Below are 25,671 nucleotides of genomic sequence, written 5' to 3'. Positions count from 1 at the left end.
TTGTTTCATAGTCTTAAAATCAACTTTAATATTACTCAGTCATATGCTTTCATAACCTGATGATTAGACCTTCTGCAGTAGTTAAATACTGCTAGGCCCAACTCTGGGAAGGGGGGGCACATAGTCCTGGAATTAAACACACATCAGATATGTTCTTTTGTTGACCTCTAAACCTCTGAACTTGCACTGTTTGAAAAGCAAAGCATAACTGCATCTGAATTTGATGGTTTTAAAAAGTAGTCAGGAATCCTGCATATAGTGTGACATGACCTAACACGACTGTTTTGTAATTTTAGTCTTACTTTACTACACTGAAGTTGTGGCCAGAGCCTGGTTCTGCTGTGCAGACAGAACAAGCTGTCATCTGAAGCTGTAGTGATTTAGGGGCAACAAAATTTTTTAGTCTATATCTTTACCTGGGAATGATGGGGATTTCTTTGTGGCTGTGACTGAGAAAGCCCTGTAACTTTAATGCTGATCTATTTTAGTCCTCCTGATTTTTGTTTGTATTTCTTCTTGGTGTGAAAACCATCTCCAGCAGAGGCTGCCTTTCTATTGGGTGCATGGATAAGTCATTATTTTTCTGGATGTTGTTAAGGCCTCTTCCTTTCATTGTCTGTACTCTGCACCTTCTCAGAAGAGTCACCAGAATTGCTTTCATCATTACCATGGCAATAAACTTTCCTACGCAGCCCCGAGGGCCAAATCCAAATGGTTGGAAGTAGCGTGAAGGAACCTGCACAGAATAACATGAGGAATAAACTTTAAGACAAATTTTTCTTCATAAAAGTAGCCAAAATTATGATGGAAATTGGTGGTAAATATATTCTGTAAAACTCGTAGAAAGAATCTCTTGGGACCACTTACTTTCCTTTAAACTGAACAGCCCTCCCAACCAAGTTGGGCCAAAATACAGAGACACCTATAGAAGGTATGCCAGTCTGTTCATCCTGTGAACTACAGGGATTTTATCACAAGCTGTGCAATCGAGCGAAGCTTTCGCTCATCAATATACGTTAAAGTTCGTTAAAAACTTCTTCAAAAAATGTTCATTACAAAGCTCATAAATGTCTGAGATAGAGACCGATGCCTTGTCTAAAGATAATCATAAAGCCATTCACCTACTACAATTGTCATTAAAAAGCTAGTGTTCCTGAGAATTAATTTGTCATAAAATGTAGTGTTGAAAATTTTATTTGATATCTAATAGAGAGATAACACTTATAAAATTATTATCTCCTGTCCTATCAACTAGAATGTCAAATGCAGGATTCCCAGAACAATTGAAGAATGCACAGCCAGATTCTGCAACTTTTATTGACACTGAATAGATGAGTTATCCAAAACAGTCCCAACAGTATGAATAGTACTGCTACTGAGGTACAAAGGTAATTGTTATGAGTAAGAGAAAGCAAGTCTGGCTATAAATAAATTGGTTTTTTTCATCTGTGTAGCGCTTTTTTTTTTTTTTTTAAAAAAAAAGTAAGATATTAGCTGTGTTCTGACTTCCTATTTAACCCAAGAATAGAGTAGAAAGGCTGCTTTATATTAAATTATCTAGAAAGAAGTGTCCTTTTTTCTTATTTTCAGATTGAGAAAAATGTTTTCTATTTAAATTTTTTCAAACTAACTGAGCTGTACTTTTTGAAAACTGATAGGTAAATACAAATGTTATAATACAGAGCAAGTACAGCAGCTGGCAGTACAGCACAATGGCAATTGTACAGCCTGGGCAAATGGAAAAATGTTTAGATTCTAACAATGCCATCTTATCCTAAATAATGGTGTGGATTGCTATTCACTTACGAGAACTGTGTGAAAATTGTGCCTGCTGGAATAATTATATGGCAAACAGAATGCATCAAGTCAGATGGAAAATGATGGTTAAATATTTGGTCAAGGGGAAATATTTTTAGTAGCAAAGTGTATTTATAAGCAAGAAATCCATTTTGATAGAAGTACTTAGAATGAAAATAATGGGTGGCAAAATGGAAACTATTCACAGTGAGTAGTTATTTCAATAAATTTAATCATTTACTCTCTTTAATTTTCTACAATAACTTTTTTCTTGATCTGTTCTTTTTAATACTTTGTGCAGAGATTGCTATGGGTAATCAACCAGCAGTTTAGAAACGTTAACCAGGTTGTTTAGTGCTAACTTGTGTGCATGGCATACATGCTACTCCTGGAGTTTTGATAGGAAAAATGTAAAACTTGGTTTCTGGCTTGACCATTCATATCTTTTGTTTCTTTATTTTCTTAATTATTTCTTCACGTGTTTTTTCTACTAATCCCATCTTTGGTGTATCAAAGTGGGTCATCTATTTATTTCTTAAAACTGAAATTACTGTCTGTGGACACTTAAGTGGGCAGCTGCTAACATCTCAAAAGAAAAGTTTTGCCAGGTAATAGAATTCTTTCCTAACTTTTTTAGTTAGACAAAATGGCATGACAGCTGTAGAAAACATTAACCCTTTAGCTTCAACCGTGCTCAAGCTTAATATTTGACAAGCCACTAGAAAATGTAAGAGAAATCTTGTATGCCAGGAAAATGTGTGCATCTATGATAGTAGCATTCTGCAGTTGAGATTCCTTTCATAGAGCTAAGTTGATTATGCCCTCCGCTCTTGCTTGGCTATTTGTTCCAGTGATCTTTCTAATTCCCTCATAGGGAGTGCTAGTCAAACCTTAGTATTTCATATTTTGTGCTCTCTCTCACATGGGTAGCAGTATCTTCTGCTTTCATCTGTGATGGTTAACACTCAAAAACAAGGAGTCAAACGTGCCATAGAATCAGTCTATTATCTTTTAATACCGTTTTAATATTTCCAGATGGTTATTGCTGAACAAATACAGTTTTGGAAAAACAATTTGTTTACTCAGTAATCAAAAGAGCAGAGGTCTAAATGAAAATAAATAATCTGAAGGATGATTTTCAATAGTAGGAGATTACAAGTAGGAAAAAAGTTCACATACTACTTTTGATAGTAATGTAGACTAAAAATTCTAGTTCTTTTGGGAGTTAGAATATAACTTAAATGGAAATGTTGTGCTGAACTGGGCCTGAATTACTCAACATCTGCAGGACTGAGTTGGTTAAAATTTAGTCTATAAAAGATGTTTATTTTTATTTAGGAATTAAAAAAAAAAAAGAGAATAAAACAAGTGGTAGATTCTCAGTCTCTCGGGAGTAACTATACTGCTTCACCTGTCCAGAGGATCCTCAGCTCTGTGTTGTACTGCTTGCATGGCTCTAGCTCCCTAAAGCCTTTGTTTTGTCCAATGTCAGAGGATGTAATGGGAACTATGTGTGTCTTTGACAAATTTAATCAGAAATTTTATAATCAAAATTAAGATGGCTGGGAAAACTTTGTTTTCAATATCATAATTATTTTTCAAGAGGCACTTTGATAGGAAAATATCTGCCTAGCTTTAATAATAATAACAGTAATTATCAGGATGTATAGCTAACTAGGCACTTAAACAAAGGAAAAACAGTGTTATGGTCACAAAGTTCTTGATCAAAACAAGAGGAAGATACATTGTCAATAAATAATACCTGATTTTTTGTAAGAAGTAAGATAGAAAACTTACATTTTTCTCAAAATTTTCAAGAGAAAACTCATTTGGCTTTGGGAAGAATTCGAGCTTATGCATACGTCCGATATTGAGAATGATGTTTGTCCCCTTTTTCACAGGATAGCCATCAATTACATCATCTTGTAAAGCTTTTCGCATGATCAAGTCCACAACTGGCTGGTATCTCATGCTCTCATAAATAAAATTCTCCACAATTTTTAAGTTTGGCATGTCATCACTCTGTATGTCTCTGTCACCTTGAGGAATAAAACAGATGGTGAAGTTGGTTATGAATTAATTGGCTTCATTGGACAAATACCAAAAAGTTTTTGAAAGGTTCTCACTTCCTGAAATGGTAGGAAGGATCCAAGAGCTTCTAAGCAGTTTTATGTAGCCTTAGATATTTCAGAAATCTGCTATGTTGTTCATCAGCATAAACTCTAGTTTATTAATTCATGGTCTTATCTTCTTCTTAATACGTTGTGAATCTTTGTTCTGCTTTCTTGTCAATGACAAAACTCTGAAAGTCCTTTCCTGACTTTAGTGGGACTGAGACCAACAAGATACAGCAAATAAATCTTTGGAGAGCTGACAGCAAACAGAATCTGGGAATAGTCTGCAGATGGGAGATAACTTTGTAGGGACCTAAAATTTTCACCGTGTGATTGGCTTTGGCTGGATGTACAGCTAGGTCCTACTGTGGCCTGACTATTTCAGTTACCATGAGTAATTTCCTCCCAGCTTGATTCCAGCAGCAGTAGTATCAGTGCCACAACATCCTGCCAGTGGGAGCCTTACTTCAACTTTCAAGCCACAAGCAGTTCAAGAACTACAGGCTGACCACTGCAGTGGTAGGTTTTCAAGATAAAAGGCGGCTTTGCTACCCCACTTTGTCGTTTACTTAAGAAAAGGCAACGACATTCTACTGCCTTAGAAATCAAGGCTATCAGAAAGAAATAAGCAAGATGAATAAGTGAATACTCAAATCTCATGAGGACAATAACATAATGTTTATTAAAAGTACCTTGGAAAAAAGAGTGACTTGTTACACGCTTTTCAGTGTTTAACTGACCAGAAATAAATGTTGAAAGAAGGGATGAAATTAGTTTCTGTATTAGTTCAGCATCAGGCTTTGAATGAAGTCTAGAGAAAGGGAAGAATACAAATTTGGAATATCTTGATTGTGTTTTGTTTTGAAGTAGTTAGTAATTAGTGCTTAAAGAGGAGACCAGTTTGATACCAAAATGGATGACAGCAGAATATAATTTTAATTTTCTCTAATCTTCCCCTCCTGCAGTCATAGTGAAACTTAGACAGGTTCTATATATACACAGAGAAATATTGGTGATTAGAAGTATTTGAAATGAGTGTCCCCTTTAGCTATTTCGAGGTAAGTGGAAAATAACTTCAATGGAACTTATAAGGTGAGTGCTGATTTGCACTGCTGTTGCTGAGAAGTTAGTATAGCACATTCTTTCTAATAGATTTTCAATTCTGATGATTCCTATTTGAATTTATCTTACAAATTGCTCACCTTCTTTCATTTGATCTTGAATAAAATCTTTTACACATTACGGTAGTTCAAATATTTTACAGCAAATGCTTCTGTTGGAAGAAAACACTTAGAATTTTTAGCCTTTGAAGAATCAAAATTAGATCACTGCTGAAGCAAAATTATATTCCCACATCACTGACTTTGTCGCTCCTGCTTACCCATGACAGTTTCGATTTCTTTCATCATCTCCTCTTCCACTGTGGGGTGCTCTGCAATCAGTATTAACATGAAGAAGAGAGTCACAGACAGAGTATCAGGAGCAGCAATCATCATCTCCAGCACACACTGGTTCACATTCTCGGCGGTCAGATCCCCTCTGTTCTGAAAAAATCAGAAATTTGGGGGGAAATGTTGATTGCTGACCTCTGATGCCAACAAAGGTGCTATAGCAGTAGAATGGGAAGGGCCTAGAATTCCTGCTTTAAACAAAATTAAAAATCTTGACAATCTTTCTATCACATGCTAAATAGCATTTATTTTTTGTCTTTCAGAGAAAAACAGAAAACTCGTGTTTTGGTTAGGTGTGTACTATCTTACAGAAAAGCAAGAGTTTCTTCTTAGCTCAGATTCTTGTTGATTTATTGCCTTTTCTCACAGAGTTTGTGAGCTGTCAGAGATTATACAAGGCAGGATTTACATAGCATTCGAAGCCTTTGCAAACAGAATCAATATAAAATACAAGGGTTAGTGAAAGACTGGAGGACATTCAGGGATAGAGGCAAGAATTTTAAGGATGTTGTTTAAGCTATGGAAAAAATCAGACAAGCGCCTGTTCTTGAAAATGCAACTATTCAGTGTTTGAATTGCTGTTAGGGGCTCCCCCTCCCCAGAACTGTCCTGGTTTGAGGCCTAAACCACAAGAACCAATTAATTTGTATCCCTTTATGATGACATGACTTCCAGATAGATACGTGAAATTTAAATTGCAAAGCCTGTGTTGTTGGTGACAGGAGAATGTCAGAAATGTCAAAATTAGCTGTATTTTGAGTATATTGCCAATACCTGTGCAAAAATTAACTGGGATGCAAAATCCATGTGTTCATCCAACTTTTCAACAGTGGAAAGCTTTTGTCGTTTCTGTTCTATTAAGATTTCCATTGCTCCTTTCAGATCCTTGCTGAAAACAGAAAATCCAACATATTGATAAACATCTACAGACTTTTAGTATACACTAGCATATGATTAGAAACATAGAGATTGTACCAATAAAAACATCTAGAAATGGCAGAAATTAAGTATTCTGAAGAGTGGTTATATGGTTCTCTGCAAAAGCAGTAATACTAAGGGAAGGTGTATTTTCTTATTATTTCTTATTAAATAATTGCTTGTCAGTTTGAACTGACATCTTATTTTTTTTTTATAGGATAGAGTGAAAAGGATGAAAATATGTTTGTATATCCTATTAATTAATAGAGGTTTTAAAGATTTATTAACGTTTCCAAAGAATTTGTTTATTTCCTTCTATTTTATACTGTATTTTATCAGTGAATAAAATGAACTTGGAGAACGTGAGGGATAATTGTTTGAAAATGTAGATAAATGTTACAAAAATTGTACTATCTTGATGGTAAAATTGATACAAATTTTTCATATTTAAATAGTCAGTAATGCTGTGTTGACAGTTTGTGTTTTAGTGGTGGAAAGAAGTAAAGTCCAACAGTGTTTCTAATTTTATTTGGGCTTTTCAATTATCTATATATTTGAAGATAATTATTTTTAAAAAGTATTTTGAAAAGCTTTTGAATTAAATTCTCAGGCTTTTTGTTTGTGTTTGTTATTGTTGGGATAGAAAATTTGACTGGGTTTGTAGGGGTAAATGCATTTAAAATGTGAAACCTGGTAAAGTTATTATTTATAGTTTTGGGGTTTTTTTATGTATTGGAAATAAAAAATGGTTCTTTTTGCCAGCTTTATCAGAGGAATATCAGAAGTCATCATATCCTGTGGTGGTTCTTTGCATTGTTTTAAGTCCAGCGTTCTTTTTTTTTTTTTTTTTTTTTTTTTTTTTGCATTAGAAATTTATGCATAAGTCTATTTTAACGGGATTGCTTTTGAAACATCAGTATTTGCCTGCAGGGGCTTTCTAGTAATTACTGGGCCACCACAGTTATCTATTATTAGAATAAAGGATAAAGCACTGATCAGTGCCATAATAAAACTGGCAAGCAAATGTTAAGAGAAGGTAAATCTTGTGTCTAGTTTGTAAGAGTTATCAATTACTTTCGATGAACCTTCATCTTTCCCTTAAAGCCTTTATGTTATATAGCACCATCAAAACAATTTATTACACATGCTTCATAAGTAGTAGTTTCTCCTATTTTTTGGATTTTGGAATCCAAGTCCAAAATGAATAAACTTATTGCCTGTTTTTTTTATAGCCAGTCCTCTTTCGGCAGAAGACAACAAATGAGATCGTAAAAAAAAGAAGAGGTATTTTTTATTTTTGCAAAGAGGAAGGTGGCAAAATGGAAAAAAAACGTTGAAATTTATTATCGTGCTGAGCACCAAGTTTTAACTCAAAAATGAGTTGTTGACTCAAAAATGCACGTTGCGGGCACCAATAAATAAAATTATGCAAGGGGTTTCCTCTTCTGGGACAGTGCCATGAATGTAGACAAGTTTTCCTGTTTTGATGAATTGTAGCCTACTATTTGACTGCCCTTGACTAGAAAGTCATTGACAAATGTAAGTTCACCCCATGTGATGGCTTTTCCTTGTCCGAACTGAACCAGTGATTTCAGTTTGGCTTCACGTTTGAGCTGGCATTAACTACTATTTTGGTGAGTAAACTAGGACTGAGTAGACGTGGGCTTTAAATCATCCCCTGAGATCAGGCATTTGCAGCATCAGTGGCAAATCTTGTTCTGTTACTATCTTGGGTCTGCAGCCAGGGGACTTAAGGCAGCCACCTTTGCAGGTTTCACAATTTATTTTCTAAAAGGCAGAGGAAAATATCAAGGAAGATCTTCTTAGAAAGAATCTTATGCAAATGATTTGTAACACTGTTGATACTTACACTGCCTCTTCATATTTCTTGCACAGCCAAGAAATCTTAAAAAAGATGTCGGGCTTTAATAAAAGTGCTTGCCAAGCATCAAAGTAGTTCTGAATCTTAAGTACAATGGCACTTTCTGAAAATAAAAATGTTAACAAAAAGCAGTATAAAATATTAACCTCAATAGTCAAATAACACAAATGCTTCAGAAAAATTAATAGTAAGCCGCTGTTCCCTACTCTGACTATGTTCATGGGAATTTGATAAACAACTGGTTTTAATATGTGGTAGATAGCATTAGGAAACATTTGTAGCACACTGTAGAAAAGGTATAGATCTTTGTAAAAACTCTTGGTAGCTAGCAAAAAGGAGAGTGGTGTGTCAACCAGAGCCAAATAGTCTCCCACGGGAGAGCAGAAGCAGAACTTTTGCATCAGATTGAAATGGGATAATTTATACATCAGGATAATGTTATTTTTGTCATATGTTTTTGAGGATAAAGAAGTCACAGAAGACAGAAATTATCAGGTGAACTTTTCAAGGCAATCATTTAGTTTGGTGGCACGATTTCTGATTCTTACATGCATATAATATTGAGATTGTACCAACTCGGTGCATAAGTCTCTAAATGGTACTATTTATTAAAGTGAATGTGGCACGCTAGATGTATATTTTTGGGCATATAAAATTCTCTTTAGAACTAAAATCACTCATAAATCCATTTCAATTAATTATAGGGTGATGTAAGAGTCTGTTCTTGCTCTGTTTTCTGAAACAAAACTGCTGAATGATTTCAATGAGTTTTCCTGGGACACGCACTTAAGATCCATCATAAAGTATAAAAATAAAGCTGTTAGTACCATCCAAAGGGATCCCCAGAAAAAGCTTGTTAGATGTGTCAAGCATGATCCGTCTCATGAGATTCAACACGTTGATGTTTCCTACTTCAGTGGTTACTTCCTCTAGTTTGTCCAGGTGATCAATTGTTGATTCAACACAAATTGCTATCATACGCACAAGACCAGGCCCAGATAGAGCTGAAATATACGTGCAAAATGATGAAAAGATTGGTTAACTTTCATACTTATTTATAACTTACTGATTGGTGATAATGGTGTCAATAACATGTAAAACATTATCATGTGAGTGAGTGGTATAAAATAATTCTGAAACTTAATGATTTTTCATCTCTTGAAAGAAAAATGTAAGTATTTTGAGTTAAGCTGGCAATGAACTCAAAGCCCAAACTTTCCTTGCATTCAGACACACTTTTTATGCGAGGTTCATACCATGTCAAGGAAAGATATTTGGCACCATTTGTGCTACTTTCTGTGTGGGAGGGTATCCATATCCTCATCTCCATTACAGGCACTGTGGATGTCCTGTCTTATTTCCTTGCAATGACATTGAGCAGGAAAGACAGCTTGGCCATTGGTGGGATATTTCTGAAAGCTATTTCTGAAAACGTAACTCCTGGGCGCTCTAAAACAGCATGGTAGCTTTTGCGGTGAGCTAATCACAACATGCAATGTTGCTCTGGACATACTGAAGCCTAGCCTGGCAGCGTGCTGTGTGTTAGCCTGCCTTAGTCTGCCCGCCTATGAACAGTGGAGATAGTGTCATGACAGATTTATTGCAGTTTAAGAATTCAAAAGTAAATAAAAGCAGTGGTTTTTCTGTTGGTATGCAATTCAGTGGGATTTTGATAAGCTACAGCTGGAATGGATTCAGGTATTTCTTGAATGCCTTTGGAAATCTTGCCCTAAGGTACTTTAAATTACTTTTCCATACAAGAATTGCTGTAATTGCCTCAAAGACATTATTTTATCACATATGCATTGAGAGGAATTGTATGTTTGTAATTGAGAAGAGAGGAGGTCTGTTTCGTAAATAGAGAGAACTGGTAGTTCTAAGAATAAGTAGAAAAACAATTTATTTTTTTTTCCTGCCATCTTCAACCAGTACAAAGTTGCTGATATTTCTCAATAGCAAAATCATGTAGAAAAGGCCCAAGTGTCATATATTAGGAGCACAGATATATCAACAAAACAGTATAGAAAATTTAAACCAACAAATGATTGATTTCTTTTATGTGCTGCTTTACTTTCATTTTCAGGCTCTGGAATCACTGTCATAAACTACTGCAGTCTCAGCTGGTGAGAATCTTTTCTGAACTATGGAGCTTGCAGAGCAACAAGTGTGGCAGTTTTGTTAGGAAAGCTGTAACATCATCAGAAGTAGCTAATTCTAATGATATGCAAATGCTAAAAATTTTCAATTTGTGGAAAGAAGGTGAATCAAAAAATGCATGCTCATAAAATACTAACACTGGAGTTTATGTAATTTCCTATTTGATTTCAACCTAGTGATATTAATTACTTCAATCTTTTTCTCTGTTACTATATTGATTCCTAGCATATTAAAGGGATTAATAAATAGTTCTGCTGTGCAGATCTTCTAAATTAATTTTGAAACTAGAGCTTTTTTTTTTTCAATTAGAACAACAATCAGAAAGAACACGTGCAAGAAAATATTTCTATGGGATATATAAAGAGAACTGATTTCTGTAATTTAGGTATGCAAAGGACAAACAGCATTTCAGAAAAGAGAGACTCTATGATACAGTGCTACAGTGTAAGGTACACCAATTTACCTTTGGTGAAAAAGGGTCGAATTTCTTTCCAGTGTGCTGGGTTGTTATTAAATATGATCCCATTTTCATACATGCCAATGCACTGTAATCCAAGCTTGCTCCCAAATCGAGAAACATAATGCCAGTGTTTCATTACATGGAACACACTTGAGGATCTAGGAAAGAAAGAGGGGGAGAAAAAAGCCTAAACCAAAAATACTGTTTCATAGATTGTACACAGAATTTTTCCTCTGACATTTTATAGTTCCTCTGAAGTGCTGACTTGCATTCTCAATTTAGCAGGAAGTACAATACTTGACATTAAATATTGTTCCTTTTACACAATTAAAAAAACTTGATGACAAACACGTTCAGAATGTATATTAGAGCAATGTATTCTGTTCAGATTTAAAACTGTTTTTCAGTTAAAATGCAAATGGTTACCAAAAGATTTTAATCTGAATAGTGTGTATACATAGAAACATGTAGATATCTAAGATACACTTGGGCAATGACCAATGTCAGATATTTCAGAAGATGAGGTGTAAAAATACTTGACAGTTGATAATTTCATCATGATGTGTATTAAATTACAGCTATAGTTTGTAGCTATTTGGTTATTCCCAGGCACATACAGCAAGCATAAATATACACCCATCATTTAAATATGCAGCATCATAATATGATGATATGTGTGGGATAAATATTCCTAAATAGAAATGTTAGGGAAATCCTTGATATGTATAATTCTTTTTACAGTTGACAAGATTTATTCGCACATGCTAGCAAACAGGTTGTGAAACAGCATTATTGCTTTAAGATACAAGTTCCTTTAGAGGGAGCTAGCATTTTAGAAATGCTGACGTGATGAAAATCTGATCAAATGAAAGCCAACAAAAGGAAAGGAAATCAGAGCAGAGATTGAAATGAAACAATACGCTACTTTCTTTACCATGTAGCATACTCTGTGGACCAAATCCCAGACTTCTTACATGAGTTAGTTTATTTTTTCAGTCAGTCAACGTAAGGGACTTTCACTGTTGACTTCAGCAGTGCTGGGTTTTCCCCATAGTTTTGCATGTCCAGAGGTAAAGTTAACAGTGAGATGCTATATGGTACGAATAGACAAACATGGATTAAGGATTGGAGTGAAAACAGGGAGGAGTATGTCTGCAGGTCCAACCTTCCAAGGAACTCGGCATATTCTCTCTTTACTAGACTTCCCAACATCTGCTCTCTTCTCTAATTTCCTTAAAGCTTTTTTGCATGTCAAAGAACTTCATCTGTATTTTCTGAACATGAAAAGATAGTGTTGAATTATGACAGCTGTCCCCAAGAATGGAAAGGTGCAGGAGGCTCATTTTTCTTCTTCCCATTCCACACATTTACGGAGGAGACACATAATGTTTTAAGGAAGGATTTTGACATACGGCCTTGTATAAGCAGATTTTCCTTATGAAACTTTTTAATGAAGGTCCTCTAAAAGACAACATCTGTCGTAACCAAGAGTGCAAGTCCTTCTCTCTGTGCATTAGCATCTCAGTATGATTAGATTTGATGGTAAATATTCAGATGACATTGGTGGAAATAGTATACTTTACCAAATTCAGGTTGTGTTTAGTTTTGCAGTGAATTTATGATCCACTGAAGACTTTTTTTCTACATTATTGGGGATTTTTTAAAAGTTAAATACCAGTTCTCTATGTACTGTCAATGCTTTTAAGCAAAAAATACGTCTGAAGGAAGTTAAGTATTGACTGTAGTCTGATGCAGGTGTGGCATTGTTGATCAGCCCTCCTGATTTTTCTGATGAATTGACAGTACAGAAAATGGAAGACAGCAGTAAGAGTTCATAGCATATTACGTTATGAAAACATTATAGCACATTAGTTGATATTTATAACACCTATGTAGGATAGGAATGTAAACAGTTTTCCTTTCATCATTATCTCTTTTTACAGAGGTAAAACCAGATGGAGATGAAGCTGACTTGCTTCACATGGCTAATCCTTTGATAGTCCTCTGTACTACGGTGCCTTTCAAAAGCCTTTACCTAATGAAAGCTGAGTATGGATTGACTGATATTGCTAATAAAAAGGTTGTGATTTTTTATCGATTACGCATGGTAAACTTTTTTTTTCCATGGCGTAACTCATAAGCATCCAGAAGATGCAATGTAAGAAGAAAGCAACCATCCACTGGAGCTAATAAAAATAATAGACTGTGGTTTAGCATTATGTTTAATACTGTGTATAATCGAAGTCTGTGAGTAATCCCATTAACTGGAGTGGAAATTACTCATAATCCTATAACGCTGCATTTGTTTAATTAACCTGCTGAATTGGAGCCATAATCTTCAAGCGTTACTCCCATTTTAAGGAGAAAATTAAGAACACAGGAAACTAAGATTTGGATTAATTCTACATTGCAGTCAGTCTAGATTCCTGTATAGTATATAATCATAATATTACATGGAATAGTAAAAGACATGGTAAACAGTTTTTAGGATTGAGCCAGAGTGCTTAATCTTCCTTTCCATGAAGAAAATGGGAGAATTCACATAGACTTCAATAGTAGAGTCTTTAAAGAAACAAAAGATTAGAAAAAGGTCTGTGAACAGCAGAAGTAAAAGGTTTTATGTTAGGATAATTTTAGAAAATAATACTTCCAATTCTACTTTAGAAAAAAAGTAGCAAAGAGGTTGTAAAGACATGGAAAAGCTCTTCATATTATTAAGGATAGAAAATAAGGATTTACTTGCTAATTATAAATGTTTCTTCACCGCTGATCCAAACTCTTACAAATTCTCCGTATGTCTTATTGTAGTAGTTGCAGGCATTACCTACTCCCATCCAGAGAAATCTCCCATGTGAAATGAGAGGACCAATTCCCATACAGTATCCTGGCCCTAAGAAATAGGGTAAGAAAAGTTTAGTCTCAGCAGTGCTCACTGACAAGAATACATGTCCGATCATCACCCTTTTCAAAGGAGCTTTTAAACATGACAGTCAAGGTCTGCATTGGGCCGTTCACATATACAATCCCCTTCTGAAGTTCTGTCTTAGAAAAACTTGCATCCACGTTGTTGAAACCTATAGTAGCCTATGTTATTATCATCCTATATTAATATCTATGGAAGCTTATAGTTCATTCAATGTACATACAACAAATGACATTCATTACTTCTTTGTACAACTTCAAATTGCCACTTTGAGACTGCTTACATTTGGAGGGACAATGGCTAGATATCAGAAAGAAGAAATGATCTAGACAAACTGCATAAGGTTTATTAATTTGTGATTTTTAACAAATCCTTTGAGTGATTTTTGTGTTGAAGTGTCATAGTGACACCTACAAAATTCAATATCCTTTTGATGTAATTAAATGTAATAATTATATTTCTCTCAGTCATTATTAGAGTGAGAAAGCAGATATTTAAACGAAAAAGTATTTTACTGCTGTAAACTTCTGACAACATGCTTAAGTAGCAGCTAAGAATGGATTAATAAGCCTTTAGTCAACAAAGTTCTCAAATAAATCCTTCCACTGTAAATCAGCACCAAATTTCCCTCTTGCAACAAACAGCAGAAAGTGGAGACAGCAGGAGAGAATTTGCCTGTAATTACTTTTAAAAGAAAGTTTCCTTCTTCAGGGAAAGCTTAATTTGCCTCTTTTGTCTGTAAAACATAAATCTAACTCTATAAACCAAAAGAAAATAAGTATTTACAAAACTTTTGCATACTGTTTAAAAATGTAGAAGTTGCTTACAGCTCCACTGTGTACTGATATGAATTGCAAGAACCCAGATTATTTAAATATCTGTAAACTTAAACCATATTAATTTAGTTCTATCTTCGTGTTAATCCAATCAAGCGTTCAAACAGAATGTATAACCTTCTGTGAATACTTTCCCCTGTTCTCTAACTTTCAAAGAGTTTTAGCATATTTGAAGGATGTTTGGCAAGATTCTTTTTCTCAGGATTTCATTCAGATGCTACTGCATTGGTTCAGGATTATTCCTGTCAAATACCTTTGTGAGGTGCGTACACTGTTCTCATTCATGCAGTAGGTCATTGCATTGCAGCTAATGAAAAATAGGCTGAATCTGTAATGTCTACCATAAGCCCCCAAAATCTTACAGAAGGGGCCCTCTGAAAGGGAACCCATTTGATGTTGTTCTGTTCTGGAGGGTCTTCAGTGACAAACATGGAGAGAAAAGTTGATAATCTACTAAGATCTGAAGAATTTCCTAGATAATGGTTTATTTCTCGTAAAGACCATTCGGAAAGCTTTAAACTTAAAACATGCAAAAAGTAGAAGTTTAAAACTCACATTAAAATACGAACAATCTAGAGTTTGTAAAATGGTGGTATGTCTTTCTAGCATATACATAATAAAGCAGAAAACTACATGTCATATATTTATATAGCCAACCCAGGTTTGTTATGGAAGTTCTGAGGTTAAATAGACCCTGATTTCTTTTATTAGGTATTTTTAAAAGTTGTCTTACTTACACTGACTCAGTAAAGCAGTAAATTTTCTTGGCATACAATAATTATTCAGCATTACTTTCCTGCTTAAATTTGAGAAACAAATAAACAAAAAAATACTCTGACAGCTTTTAGGTGATACCACAGCTAACAAAGTTAATTTACCTGGTATTGATGAAGTTTCTTCATGATTCCATATTAGGAACAGAAAGCACATGAGAATGAGGATGGGCACTGTGGCCACTGGCATCGTCTCTGATACTAGGCTGGTGATGTTGTAGTGCAGTGGATTCAGAGTTTCCAGTATCATCTTTTCCAAGAGATACTGCTTTGCTTTAGGGAGAGAGAAAGGGGAAAGAAGCAGAGTTTTTCAAAGATATATTCAGCTTTAGTCAGTATCTCTCAATCCCTTTGTAGGTCTCGTTAATGAGCCTATCAGCTCTTGAGGTAGCTTTATTTTATAATGAGAGTGACTGCCTGGACTGCTTGCCAGGACAAGCTACATCATAAGTCCAAACAGACGTGCAGCAAGACACTTTTTGTTTGGAAATAACAAAGCTCTTCTGACCTTGATATTGAAGCATAGTTTTGGATGCTTTGGCTGACAGACCTCTTATCTCTGATATTGACTTGTCTGGCCAGTACTGAGGTTTACTCCTTGCAAATTTCTAACCAAAACACAAGAAATTAAACTTTCAGCATATGTAGAAGCACTGAATGGGTTCACTCACAAGTTTTATCTCTTGTTGCTTAGCCCTTTTCCTTCCTGCATGCCTGGAGTGCCGGAGTCCTTGAATTTCCAGAATAACTAAGTTAGTTTTTCATTATGCAGATAGAGTGTACCCCAGGTTTTTGTTTGAAACAATGTATTATGTTTGATTTTTATTGTCAACCTTTGAGCGTAGTATGATGCGTTGCATTTCTTTATGGATCTTCTGCTAAATACTTTGAAAAATATAGTGTATGCCGTAACAAACAGGATCATGGGTTGTCTGGTACCACATTTTTCCTCAAGCAGTAACCAGCACTTGGCACAAGAAAGAGCAAAAACCAAGCAAATGGACAGATCTGCTATGCATATGGGGAGTGGAAGGATTCCTTCAAAGTTGTTTTGCATGCTTTTGACTTTAAGACATAAAATGTGAGAGGTGATTGTGCCTGAGAAGGAAGATGTTATTCTATAAATGAGAACTCACATAACCACAGAAGATACTGCTTGCATCTACACAGTAGTTTATTAATAAACACCTTCTTAATCCTGCTCTGACAATAGTTAAGAATATATTTGTTGTGTTCCTTCCTGTGACAATGTTTCAAAATTGAAGGTTGTATTTACTGAATAGGAAGCTTTTTGTTACTGTTTACTTTCAGCAAGTGCTTTCTTGTTGATCTAGTACTTTGGTCTCACCTTGCAGAAGAAAGTACAGCTTAGTTTGTAGTAACTGTCAGTGCTATAGTTATGTTAAGCTAAGCCAATAATGTGATAGATGCTTTCTAGATAGTAAGAAGATTGGTATTTATGGTCAAAATAGAAAATGTCCAGAGTATAGACAAAACCCTGGGGAAGGGAGCAAGCAGTGGCTCACAACCTTGCAGGTGCATGCCAAGCTCTAGTATTTTGGACAATTGCTATGCAAGGCTTCTGGCATTGCTGTGATCCAAAATAACCATGACACAGTGTGCCAGGTGAGCTGTTGGAAACGTGCATGCTCTTCCAATAGCTAGCAGTACACCTCTTATGTACATGTAACATCTTGTACTGTTCAACTGTTGTACTGTCTTGCGTGTTGTGAAAAATGTTTTTGTAATCACAAGTATTTTTTTATCATGTAATGGTATTTATTGGTTTCACTCTTGCACACTAATCATGTTTGTTTAGTACCAGTAAAAATGCTAATTTAAACTTCCTTGAGTACTATTCATTACCACAATAAAAGCATGCCTGTGTATATGTAAATACTTTATTAGTTTCAGTCTCTTTCACTATATGAGCTTACAGCATTATAGGAGGAAATAACTATGCTTAGGGTGGATAGTTTCACTTTTTTGTTGCTTTCTCTCTGGATCTGGATGAACTTCATCTTTGTACTCCATTGCCACAGATAGACTCTGATGTTCGTTGTTTTTTGTTGTTTATCTCCAAGATAGTCTGTTGTGTTTGTACAGTAGTTTCTCTGCCTCATATTCCCTATGAAAAGAAGTATGTAGGTGGTTATGCATTTGGGTGGTATGAAGTAAACACATCTATATGTACAAACCTGTATCTATGAAATTAAATCTGAAGGTTAAGACCTGCTAGAGTTCAAGGTGCTGATATGTTTGCATGATGTACTTATTCCCAGCTAAAGCTTATCTTTGTATTGACAGAGAAACAGAGGCAGGTTTCTGTCTTTTAAAAATGTATAGATTGGAATGGATTGGATTTTAGGTTCTAGATTACCCCAACTTCATGATTTTATAATTTTTTTGTAAAAGAATAAAATCTTTTTCTACTGTGATATGATACCCAATACATCAGTGTGCACGTTGCTGTTAGATTTATAATTTTTATAAAGCATGAATCATGCTTTTGTGTAGATAAAAGGTATTAAAGGCACTGTGTTAAATTTGAATCATTTTTATACTCTTGAACTGATCTGAAGCAGTCTTATTTTTAACCAAAGTGGATCCTCAAGCTCTTAAACCAAACAATTGGCATTTCTCATATTGAGAAGTTCTTTCCCTCATTTACTGAGTATGACCCAAATAGACTTCCAAGGTTTTAATTTCCAATGCTTTTTTTATTGCAAAGCCAACTGCACCATGAAAAATTAATCTTAAAAATATTTCAGCTGAACTGCTCATCCTGCTTGTACCCATAGGGTTTTTTTAAGAATTGTCCGTGAGGTAAATCGCTCCTAATAAAAACTTAGTCAAGGAAATTTTAATAGTAAGTAGTCACTGAATAGACTGAAGAAGTTTAGAAATGAAACAAAGCTAGAGCGCCCATTGTGCACGAAATAAGCTTTCACTATTCTTGCTCATTTTGTCTTGAAATCTTCTATAGGTAATTTTCCTTTCCTTGCAGCTGATTGAGGTATGTGTCTGATCAAAAGGATGTGTTAGTTCTGATTGTTACATATATGGCAGAGGGGGGATGGGAATGGCGGAAAAAAGCTTTTAAAATCAAACAGTGGGAGGAAAGAGACTTATTATAAGGAAATGCTTTTGTGACAAAAGAGATGGATGTGCACAGGCTGCCTGACCCGACAATAATTGTGGATCTTAACAGCTGGGAAAGCATTTGCCAGCAGAGGGCCCTTTAGATTACTGATCTTTAGGTCTTGACAATACAGCACTGTGAGAAAATTCTATGTTCTGTTAAGTGTTTTCTTGCGAAAGGTGATATGATGAATGATGGCAGGATCCACAGTAAAGAAAAAAGTCGATCTATCTAAAGGATAACTGTATTGACCCCTTTTGTTCCAGTTAAATCTTTGTACTTAATGACTGTGTCAGTAAAAGAGCAAATTATCTATCATATTATAGGATTGGAGCTGAACATTTCTGATAATTTTGAGAAGGAGATCATAAAACTTCCTGAAAACTCTTGAAGAACCATTCTTGAGTGCTGGAATTCTTTCCTCTATACTGGTTCATCTGTCAGGAGAGACATGAGGAAAAAAAATCTGCTACTTGTTATAAATCCCCCTAAATCCCCAATATTGGCAGCATCTGAAGCAACTGACCTAGGCTTAACTAAACAGTTTGGAAAAATAAAATTTTAAATAGACTGATTTCACACAAAAATAAATTTATTGGCTTATATAAGCCTCGTAAGTCTTCATTTTTCTGGGTAAAATGTTGTAGCCTTCCTGTCTTTCTAGAAGCTGATTCTACATATTGCCTGTTTTCACTCAAGATTGACAGTTTCGTGCAGACTATAAACATTCAGCCTTCTACATGCAAGCATGTAGATAGCTTTGTTGTGTATTTCACCACTAGAAGGCTAATGTTTAGCTAGGTAAGTAGTGGTTTTCTTGTATTTGTTCTGCAGATGCTACCTAAACATGCAATAGGCCAGGGGGACAGTGGCTCTTGGTGTCTGCACTGGTGGTTTAGTTTGTTTCAGGGTATGCTTTCGTAGCAAACCTGCAGATTGTTCCCATGCTTCAGTACATATCACAGAGCAATCTCGGAGCATGCAAACTGGGGTCTTTTGGGATGAAAATAAATCAGGTAATGTACTCCAAAGCTGTGTCTCATGCACACCAACTTTTAACGAGGACTCAAATGATAAAGCCAGTTTAAATCTACATTGAAGTGAACTCCTATGAAATGCATATAGTGTAGGGAGTGGATCATCGCTGTTTTGTTTTACAGATCTGTTCCTGTTGTACCACAGTGTTTGCCGATGTTCATATCGCCTAAAAGGAACATGCTACCTTTTGACAAATGAAATAGTTGTTTTTCATTAGTTTTAGGCATGTAACTACCTTGCTGTATTGGAATTATAGCACTTAACATAGGATGAGAACTGTCTCCCAGTCTTAACTACATGTCAGATCTCTTTAATAGAGCTCGTGCTGAAGGAGTTCCTTACAACTATTTTAACATTGCCTTCACATTGTGGATTTTATTGCAAAGTCAGAAATTCTTTTCCCAGCTGTTGAATAGGAAGTCATATGTGGAACTCCTGTAAAATTAGTTGTATTTGCGTGAAACTTATTGTAAGAACCACTAAAAAGAATCTAATTTTTTTGTTGCGTGGTTACATTCCTTTTAAAGAATTGATTAATTTGAAGCAGATAATTATCACCAGGTGTTCAGCATATGTCACATAAGCCTTGACTCAGGGATTCTCTTCTCTTGAAAGTCTGTGGGGTTTAAACACATCAAAAGACTTTTTTAAACTTGAGAGTGCTTACCATTTCTTGTAAACTGAGCTGTACAATTATTTTGTAAGCATCAGGTTGCATGTATGTTTCGTGTCACACTGGAAATTGCTCCCTGATATACTGCGGTCCCTTCTAATACTGTAATTCGCTCAGGATCCAATGAAGATGTCACTGAGAAACTTCCATCACAATTTATTGGTCATTTGATGATGTGTTACTGTTCTTGTGCTATTCTTTGTCTTTGATTATAATATTTTTTTCTTATTCATTTTTCTCTTGCTCTGAACCTGTGCTTAAGTGATCTGATCCTTTGCTCCAGATGACATCTGTCTTATTATAGATGGCTTAATGTGCAATTACAATCGGCAGAGCAGCCTTTTTAAAGTTAGGCGTTTATATTACTCTGCTTTTGAAAGCAGTGTGACTTGTTTAGGTCTGTTTCCTACTTTTAATTCAGTCCCCTGCAACTCAAAAGAAGGATAATTATGGTAAAATGTGAACATTAGGGAAGGAATCCAATGCATATAGTTACCTTTTCAGCCATTTCTAGTGTTTGAGTCAGTGGGCTAGAATTTTTGTAGTTGTAGAGGTCTATCACATCTAATTACCATGGAAATGGATTCTAGCAATGTTGAATGATTATTATGGCCTTGTAGAATAATCCTGTACCACATGCTTACTATGAAATCTAATCTAAATGGCACTTATAAATTTATCTGTTGTTTGCGTAGAGGAGGCTATGAAATCTAATCTAAATGGCACTTAATAAATTTATCTGTTGTTTGCGTTAGAGGAGGAGGAAGAGGCAAGGAAGAGGTGACAGCTTTCAGCAAAAGCTTGGGAGTGGGAATTTAATAATGATCATCCTGGCAATCTAAAGGGGCTCTTGACAAATAAAGGAGGAGGTGGGAGCCTAATGTTGTGTCAGAGGGCAAGTGAGACAGAAATGCAGAAAATATCATGATTTTGTGGTGTTGAAATAATATGTCTGTACTGTGAGATAAGAAAGATTGTTACATTTGATGCCTCTGCTATTAGTTGAAATTGTGGTTTTCTTAATTTTAGTCAGCCTTCTTATGACAGTGTTACCTTCTTTCACAGATGAATAGGATCTATCCCTACAGCACGTTTCTCTGAGTTTAAAGTTCTGTCAGCTGCCTCCAGTATCACATCTAAAAGGCTACTGCATATTTGTTACATGTTAGTGGTGGCCACCAGTGGCTCATGCACAACTGTAAACAACACTTGGCTTTTCTTATCTGCCTCAGCAGGGACAGAACTCAATTTCTTGTCACCCCTCCTACTTGAAGTGTACCGTAAATTTGCGAAGTGCAGAGAAGGTTTGAGTTGCAGTACTGTTGTAAATGCTGACATTCCTGTTGTTTGGTCAATTACTTTTCTGAGCACCAGCTAGTACTAGCACGTGTCTGGGACTTAACTGGTCAATGCAGATTGAACCCATTGACAGGGAAACAAATATGTTAAGTAGGACTCTATTTGAATATTGCTATTTAGATAACTGTAGTAAAGGCAATGCCTGTTTTCTGTGCCTTTATGTGATAGTTGCAACCTTCATTTTGTGAACTTACCATCTTTATGCCTGTCATTTCAGGTCATCTACTGAAATATCTTTTGGGTTAAATCAGGAGTTGTCACGTTTCAAACATGAAGTCATTTACAGACACATTTAGGTATCACGGAGGAGTGATTTGAAGCCACTGTAATGAGCCTGGAGCTGTAATTTCTGTAAGTTGATGGTCAAATAGGTATCCTGCAGGCTGCTCTTAGGATTTAAGTACATGATTTTCCCAGTACAATGGGGCTGCAAGTCCTGCCTTTAAACATTCCAAAGAAGTTACTGGATCCTTATAGTGATCCTTAGTACCAAAGATTTGATGTTGCAGACGTATAACCAAGTACTGATCAAGATGATAAATTATTGCTGAAATGGCTAAATGATGGTTTTATGTTGTTATTGATGACAAAGCTTAGTGAGCTTCCAAAGTAAAGTATTTATAATGTCCTGTCAGGTGGATTTGGATGTTGTCTTTGGGACTAGCCAGTGAAAGGTTTGATATTCTGAAAGTCTTGATTCAAAAGTATCCTTCTAGCAATTGCTAGTTACTTTAGATGTCTAAATTGATCTTCAGAGGATGAATATTCACATCCTGAAAAATCACTTTCCGCTAGAGTGTTAAGTCTTCAAAGTAACTAGCCAGTCATAAAAACACAATTGCCTGTAGTGAGCAAGACTTGGAGTGACAACGCGCTCTGTGCAACTAAAAATTTGGTAGTCCTTTCTCCTTTCTGGCCAGTGTCTATACTATTTTCTTGTAGCTCTTTATACAGCATGGATATGTGATGCAAGGTACGCTATGTGCTTCCCAAATAACTGCACGATAAGTGTTTCTGCTTTCTGAACAATCTGTAATTATATTGATTTTTCTTTCAGAAGAATAATGATCTGAAATTAGAATTTGGACTATGTCCTTGTCTGAGGTTTTAGGTGCAGTCTGATATATGATTCGGGAAAATAACTTGACAGTTTCAGTACCTTTCACAGAAGATCTCATTGTTGCTTAGGAACCAACATAATGTCCATGAAATGTACTATCCACGTCAGATGGTAAAAGGGTTTCATCTGAAATGTACATCTCCTGAAGCATTATGTCAGTGCTTATATGCCATCAAAAAGAGCTATGGAGATAGGCAAACTTCTGCAGTATTGGTAAGAATATATTTTACTGCCTGTCTACCTCAAAGTTTCCTTGGAACACCATAAGCTCTAACTCAAAGCTAACCAGAAAATGAGTTGTGGATAGACAACTGAAATGTCTCTAACACACTTTTTATCACATTTCCTTGTTATGATTATGGCAAAGCAGACCTTTTTGAGGAGGGTTTTCTGTATGTACATACTATCCATTTTCTATTACTACTGGGTGGGTGGGTTTGTTTCTAATTTGGCAGACAGAAGGCAGTTCTCTCTGCCATAATGTTTCTACTGTAGTACTTTTATTGCTAGCAAATACTTTGACCAGCTTAAGCAAAAAGTTAGTTGACACAGAAGGGACCACTCCGTAAGAAATGTAAATTAAATTTGGTTTTTTTTTTTTCTGGCTAAAAATGCCAAGTATTCTATCAAAGTATGTAAATTAATACCGTAGAAAATTTATCTGAGCATTTGAAAAAACAAGACTAAGGAAGAATGCATGACTATTCTCAAACCGTTCTTCCTGCAGATGACTTTATTAATCAGAAATAATTACTAGCTAAGATATAGCAGCTTAAAGAAAGATGGCACTTTTCTACAGCAAGCACCAACTGAGAGAGATCAAGCTATGTCAGAATAAAATTCTCTGAGTCAGTTCCGGACTTGTTCTACCTGATGACCTTTTTTTAACCTCACTCATAATCCATTTTTTTCCTGCTGTGACAATGATGCTTGGAAATGTTGGTTTGTCCAAATTCACTCACTTTCCAACTAATTCTACATTGCTGTACATCATCAACAGTTGGCAGTGTCCGTTCCATGCCATGTATTCTACCTTAACTTTGTTATGATACAAATCTTTGCATGAAATGTAGTGAATGGAATAAAATCGACTTTAAGGTACATAGAATGAAAGCAGAGACCACAGAAACACTGAACAGGTTTGTTTTTTTTAATCAGAGGAGCCCGTATCTATAAAACCTAAAAAGTTTTAGCCTTTCTTGATGTAATATAAACAGTTTTAAAGATTGAAGTGAACACTTTTGAAGGATGACTATTCTTCAAGAACATTGTGTTGTGTTTTTTTTAAAAGAAACTTTGCAGAGCACTTACAAAATATAGAATATGATATTGTTATTTTAATAACAAGGATTTGGTTTAAGACCTGCAGACTTTATACTAAAAAAAAAAAAAAATAATCTCTATTTAGATAATGACAACATATAATTTACACAAAGTTAATTACAGTAACTTACATCAAAGCAGCTCCAGAAGGCACACTTCCCACTCAAACAAAATAAAACCACATTTCTGTAATCTCCTACTCGCACTGTTTGAAGAAAAATACTAGCAAATGAATTAAGAATTTACCTGTGTCGTCTTGTTACTTCTTGATTTTTACCAGTGAAGAGTGCTATCTTTGTTACTGATGTGCTCCTTTTAAAGATCTGAATAGGTTTTCTGGTGATCACTCTCTGTGGCATCTTTTATGCAGGTGCTTCTTGTTGCTAAGAGATCAGTTGCTTAGAGATGGAAGTTTGTTTTTTGTAATAGATCAGGGGCCATTGCTATTGAAAGAAAATTTTGTAATTTTACCTCTACAGCTGAATGTATCTGCTGCAAAATAGCCAATGATAGAGATACACATACCTAATGCTGATTAGAATAGTAACTGAAGAGTAAAACAGTAAACGAAGTTTATAATTATGTTTGGCTCTGAATATCAAGGAAAGAGATTTGTCGTTAAACTGGAGGTGCAACTAGCAGAAATTATATTAATTCTTTGCCTAGCATATCTATACTTCTAATATATATAATATATCTATACTTCTAATTTCCAACAGAAAGGAAGAAAAGTCTGAAAGTTTTATTCTGAAATTGGGATGCACAAAGTTGTTGGTAACCTTTTGTAAGATACAATCGTACACAGACATGGGAAAGGTCTTACTGACTGTCCTATACATTTTTGTATATGCTGTTTCCTTTATATTCTCAGTTGGTTTGCTAACTCTTCAGAATTACTATACAAACTGAAGGCTGGTTTCTCTGCTTTTTTCTCTTCTTTTTTTTTTTTTTTTTCCCTGTAGCCTTGGGCAACTTGAACAAACTTAACTTAGGAAAATCCAAATGTTTACAAGAACTGCGTTAAGCAATTAAAGGAAACATTGAAATAATGACTGAAGATCTATAGGAAAAGGTGATGATGATATTAAAAGATGAAACTAACACAGAAGTGTGAATAAGGTACCTGTGCCTGTTAATTACTGTTTTGAAACACCAGCAGAAGTCTGAATTTTCTCAATTTCCGCTATGGGAGATCCTTAGCTGACTCAGCTGCCTCTTCTATGAATTTACACTTATGAGTCCAAATAGACTGTTTTGTGAAATAGGTGAAAATAATCTTTTCTTGCTTAGGCTCTCAAGTTTAGAAAGTTCAGTCACTCAAGTCTGTTTTCAGTAAGGTCGTGTTATGTCCCCTGGCAGTAAGACACTATACATCCTTGTCTTCCACTGTCAGGCCACAAATGTAAAAGATTCTCGTAAAATGTTTTCATTCTTCTTTTTCTGAATTCACTCAAGGCTTTAGCATTAGCATTTAAAAGGAATAACTAAAACCAAAATAGAACACTTTTAATAAGAGAACCCATCTAATGGGTAAAAGGGTCTTATATCTAAAGGGCTATGATCTCACTTGGAACAAAAGGTATTTAAGAGTTATGTACAATAGTTCTAGTGATGGAGTATTTTTAACTTGGGGAAGGATGGAAGAGGCCTAGAATTTTATTGAATGTGAAATCTCTTTTGAGAAGCCTTTCTTAAAGTAAGTAAG

At 35.3% G+C, this 25,671-nt stretch overlaps 1 protein-coding gene across 2 annotated transcripts; it reads right to left on the bottom strand.

Moving 5' to 3' along the window:
* Nucleotides 1–222: 222 nt before the first annotated feature.
* On the bottom strand, nt 223–24,287 carry LOC104287055 (aromatase). 2 transcript variants are annotated; one of them, XM_009885707.1, is made up of 10 exons: nt 24,213–24,287; nt 15,417–15,584; nt 13,519–13,669; nt 10,783–10,937; nt 8,990–9,166; nt 8,151–8,265; nt 6,137–6,251; nt 5,293–5,455; nt 3,595–3,836; nt 223–736 (listed from the first exon to the last, which is right to left on the bottom strand). In XM_009885707.1, exons 2-10 carry the CDS (start codon nt 15,559–15,561, stop codon nt 485–487), a joined length of 1,515 nt encoding a protein of 504 aa, XP_009884009.1. In that variant the 5' UTR covers nt 15,562–15,584; nt 24,213–24,287; the 3' UTR covers nt 223–484. The 2 variants fall into 2 exon arrangements, with proteins under 2 accessions (XP_009884009.1, XP_009884008.1); XM_009885706.1 differs by lacking the exon at nt 24,213–24,287 and having other exon boundaries at nt 15,417–15,637.
* Nucleotides 24,288–25,671: the final 1,384 nt, after the last annotated feature.

This window comes from Charadrius vociferus, unplaced genomic scaffold (assembly GCF_000708025.1).
Source record: "Charadrius vociferus isolate BGI_N301 unplaced genomic scaffold, ASM70802v2 scaffold325, whole genome shotgun sequence".
NCBI classification, from domain to species: Eukaryota; Metazoa; Chordata; class Aves; order Charadriiformes; family Charadriidae; genus Charadrius; species Charadrius vociferus.
Note: the sequence above shows the minus strand (reverse complement) of the source record. Positions and strands in the feature narration are given on the sequence as shown.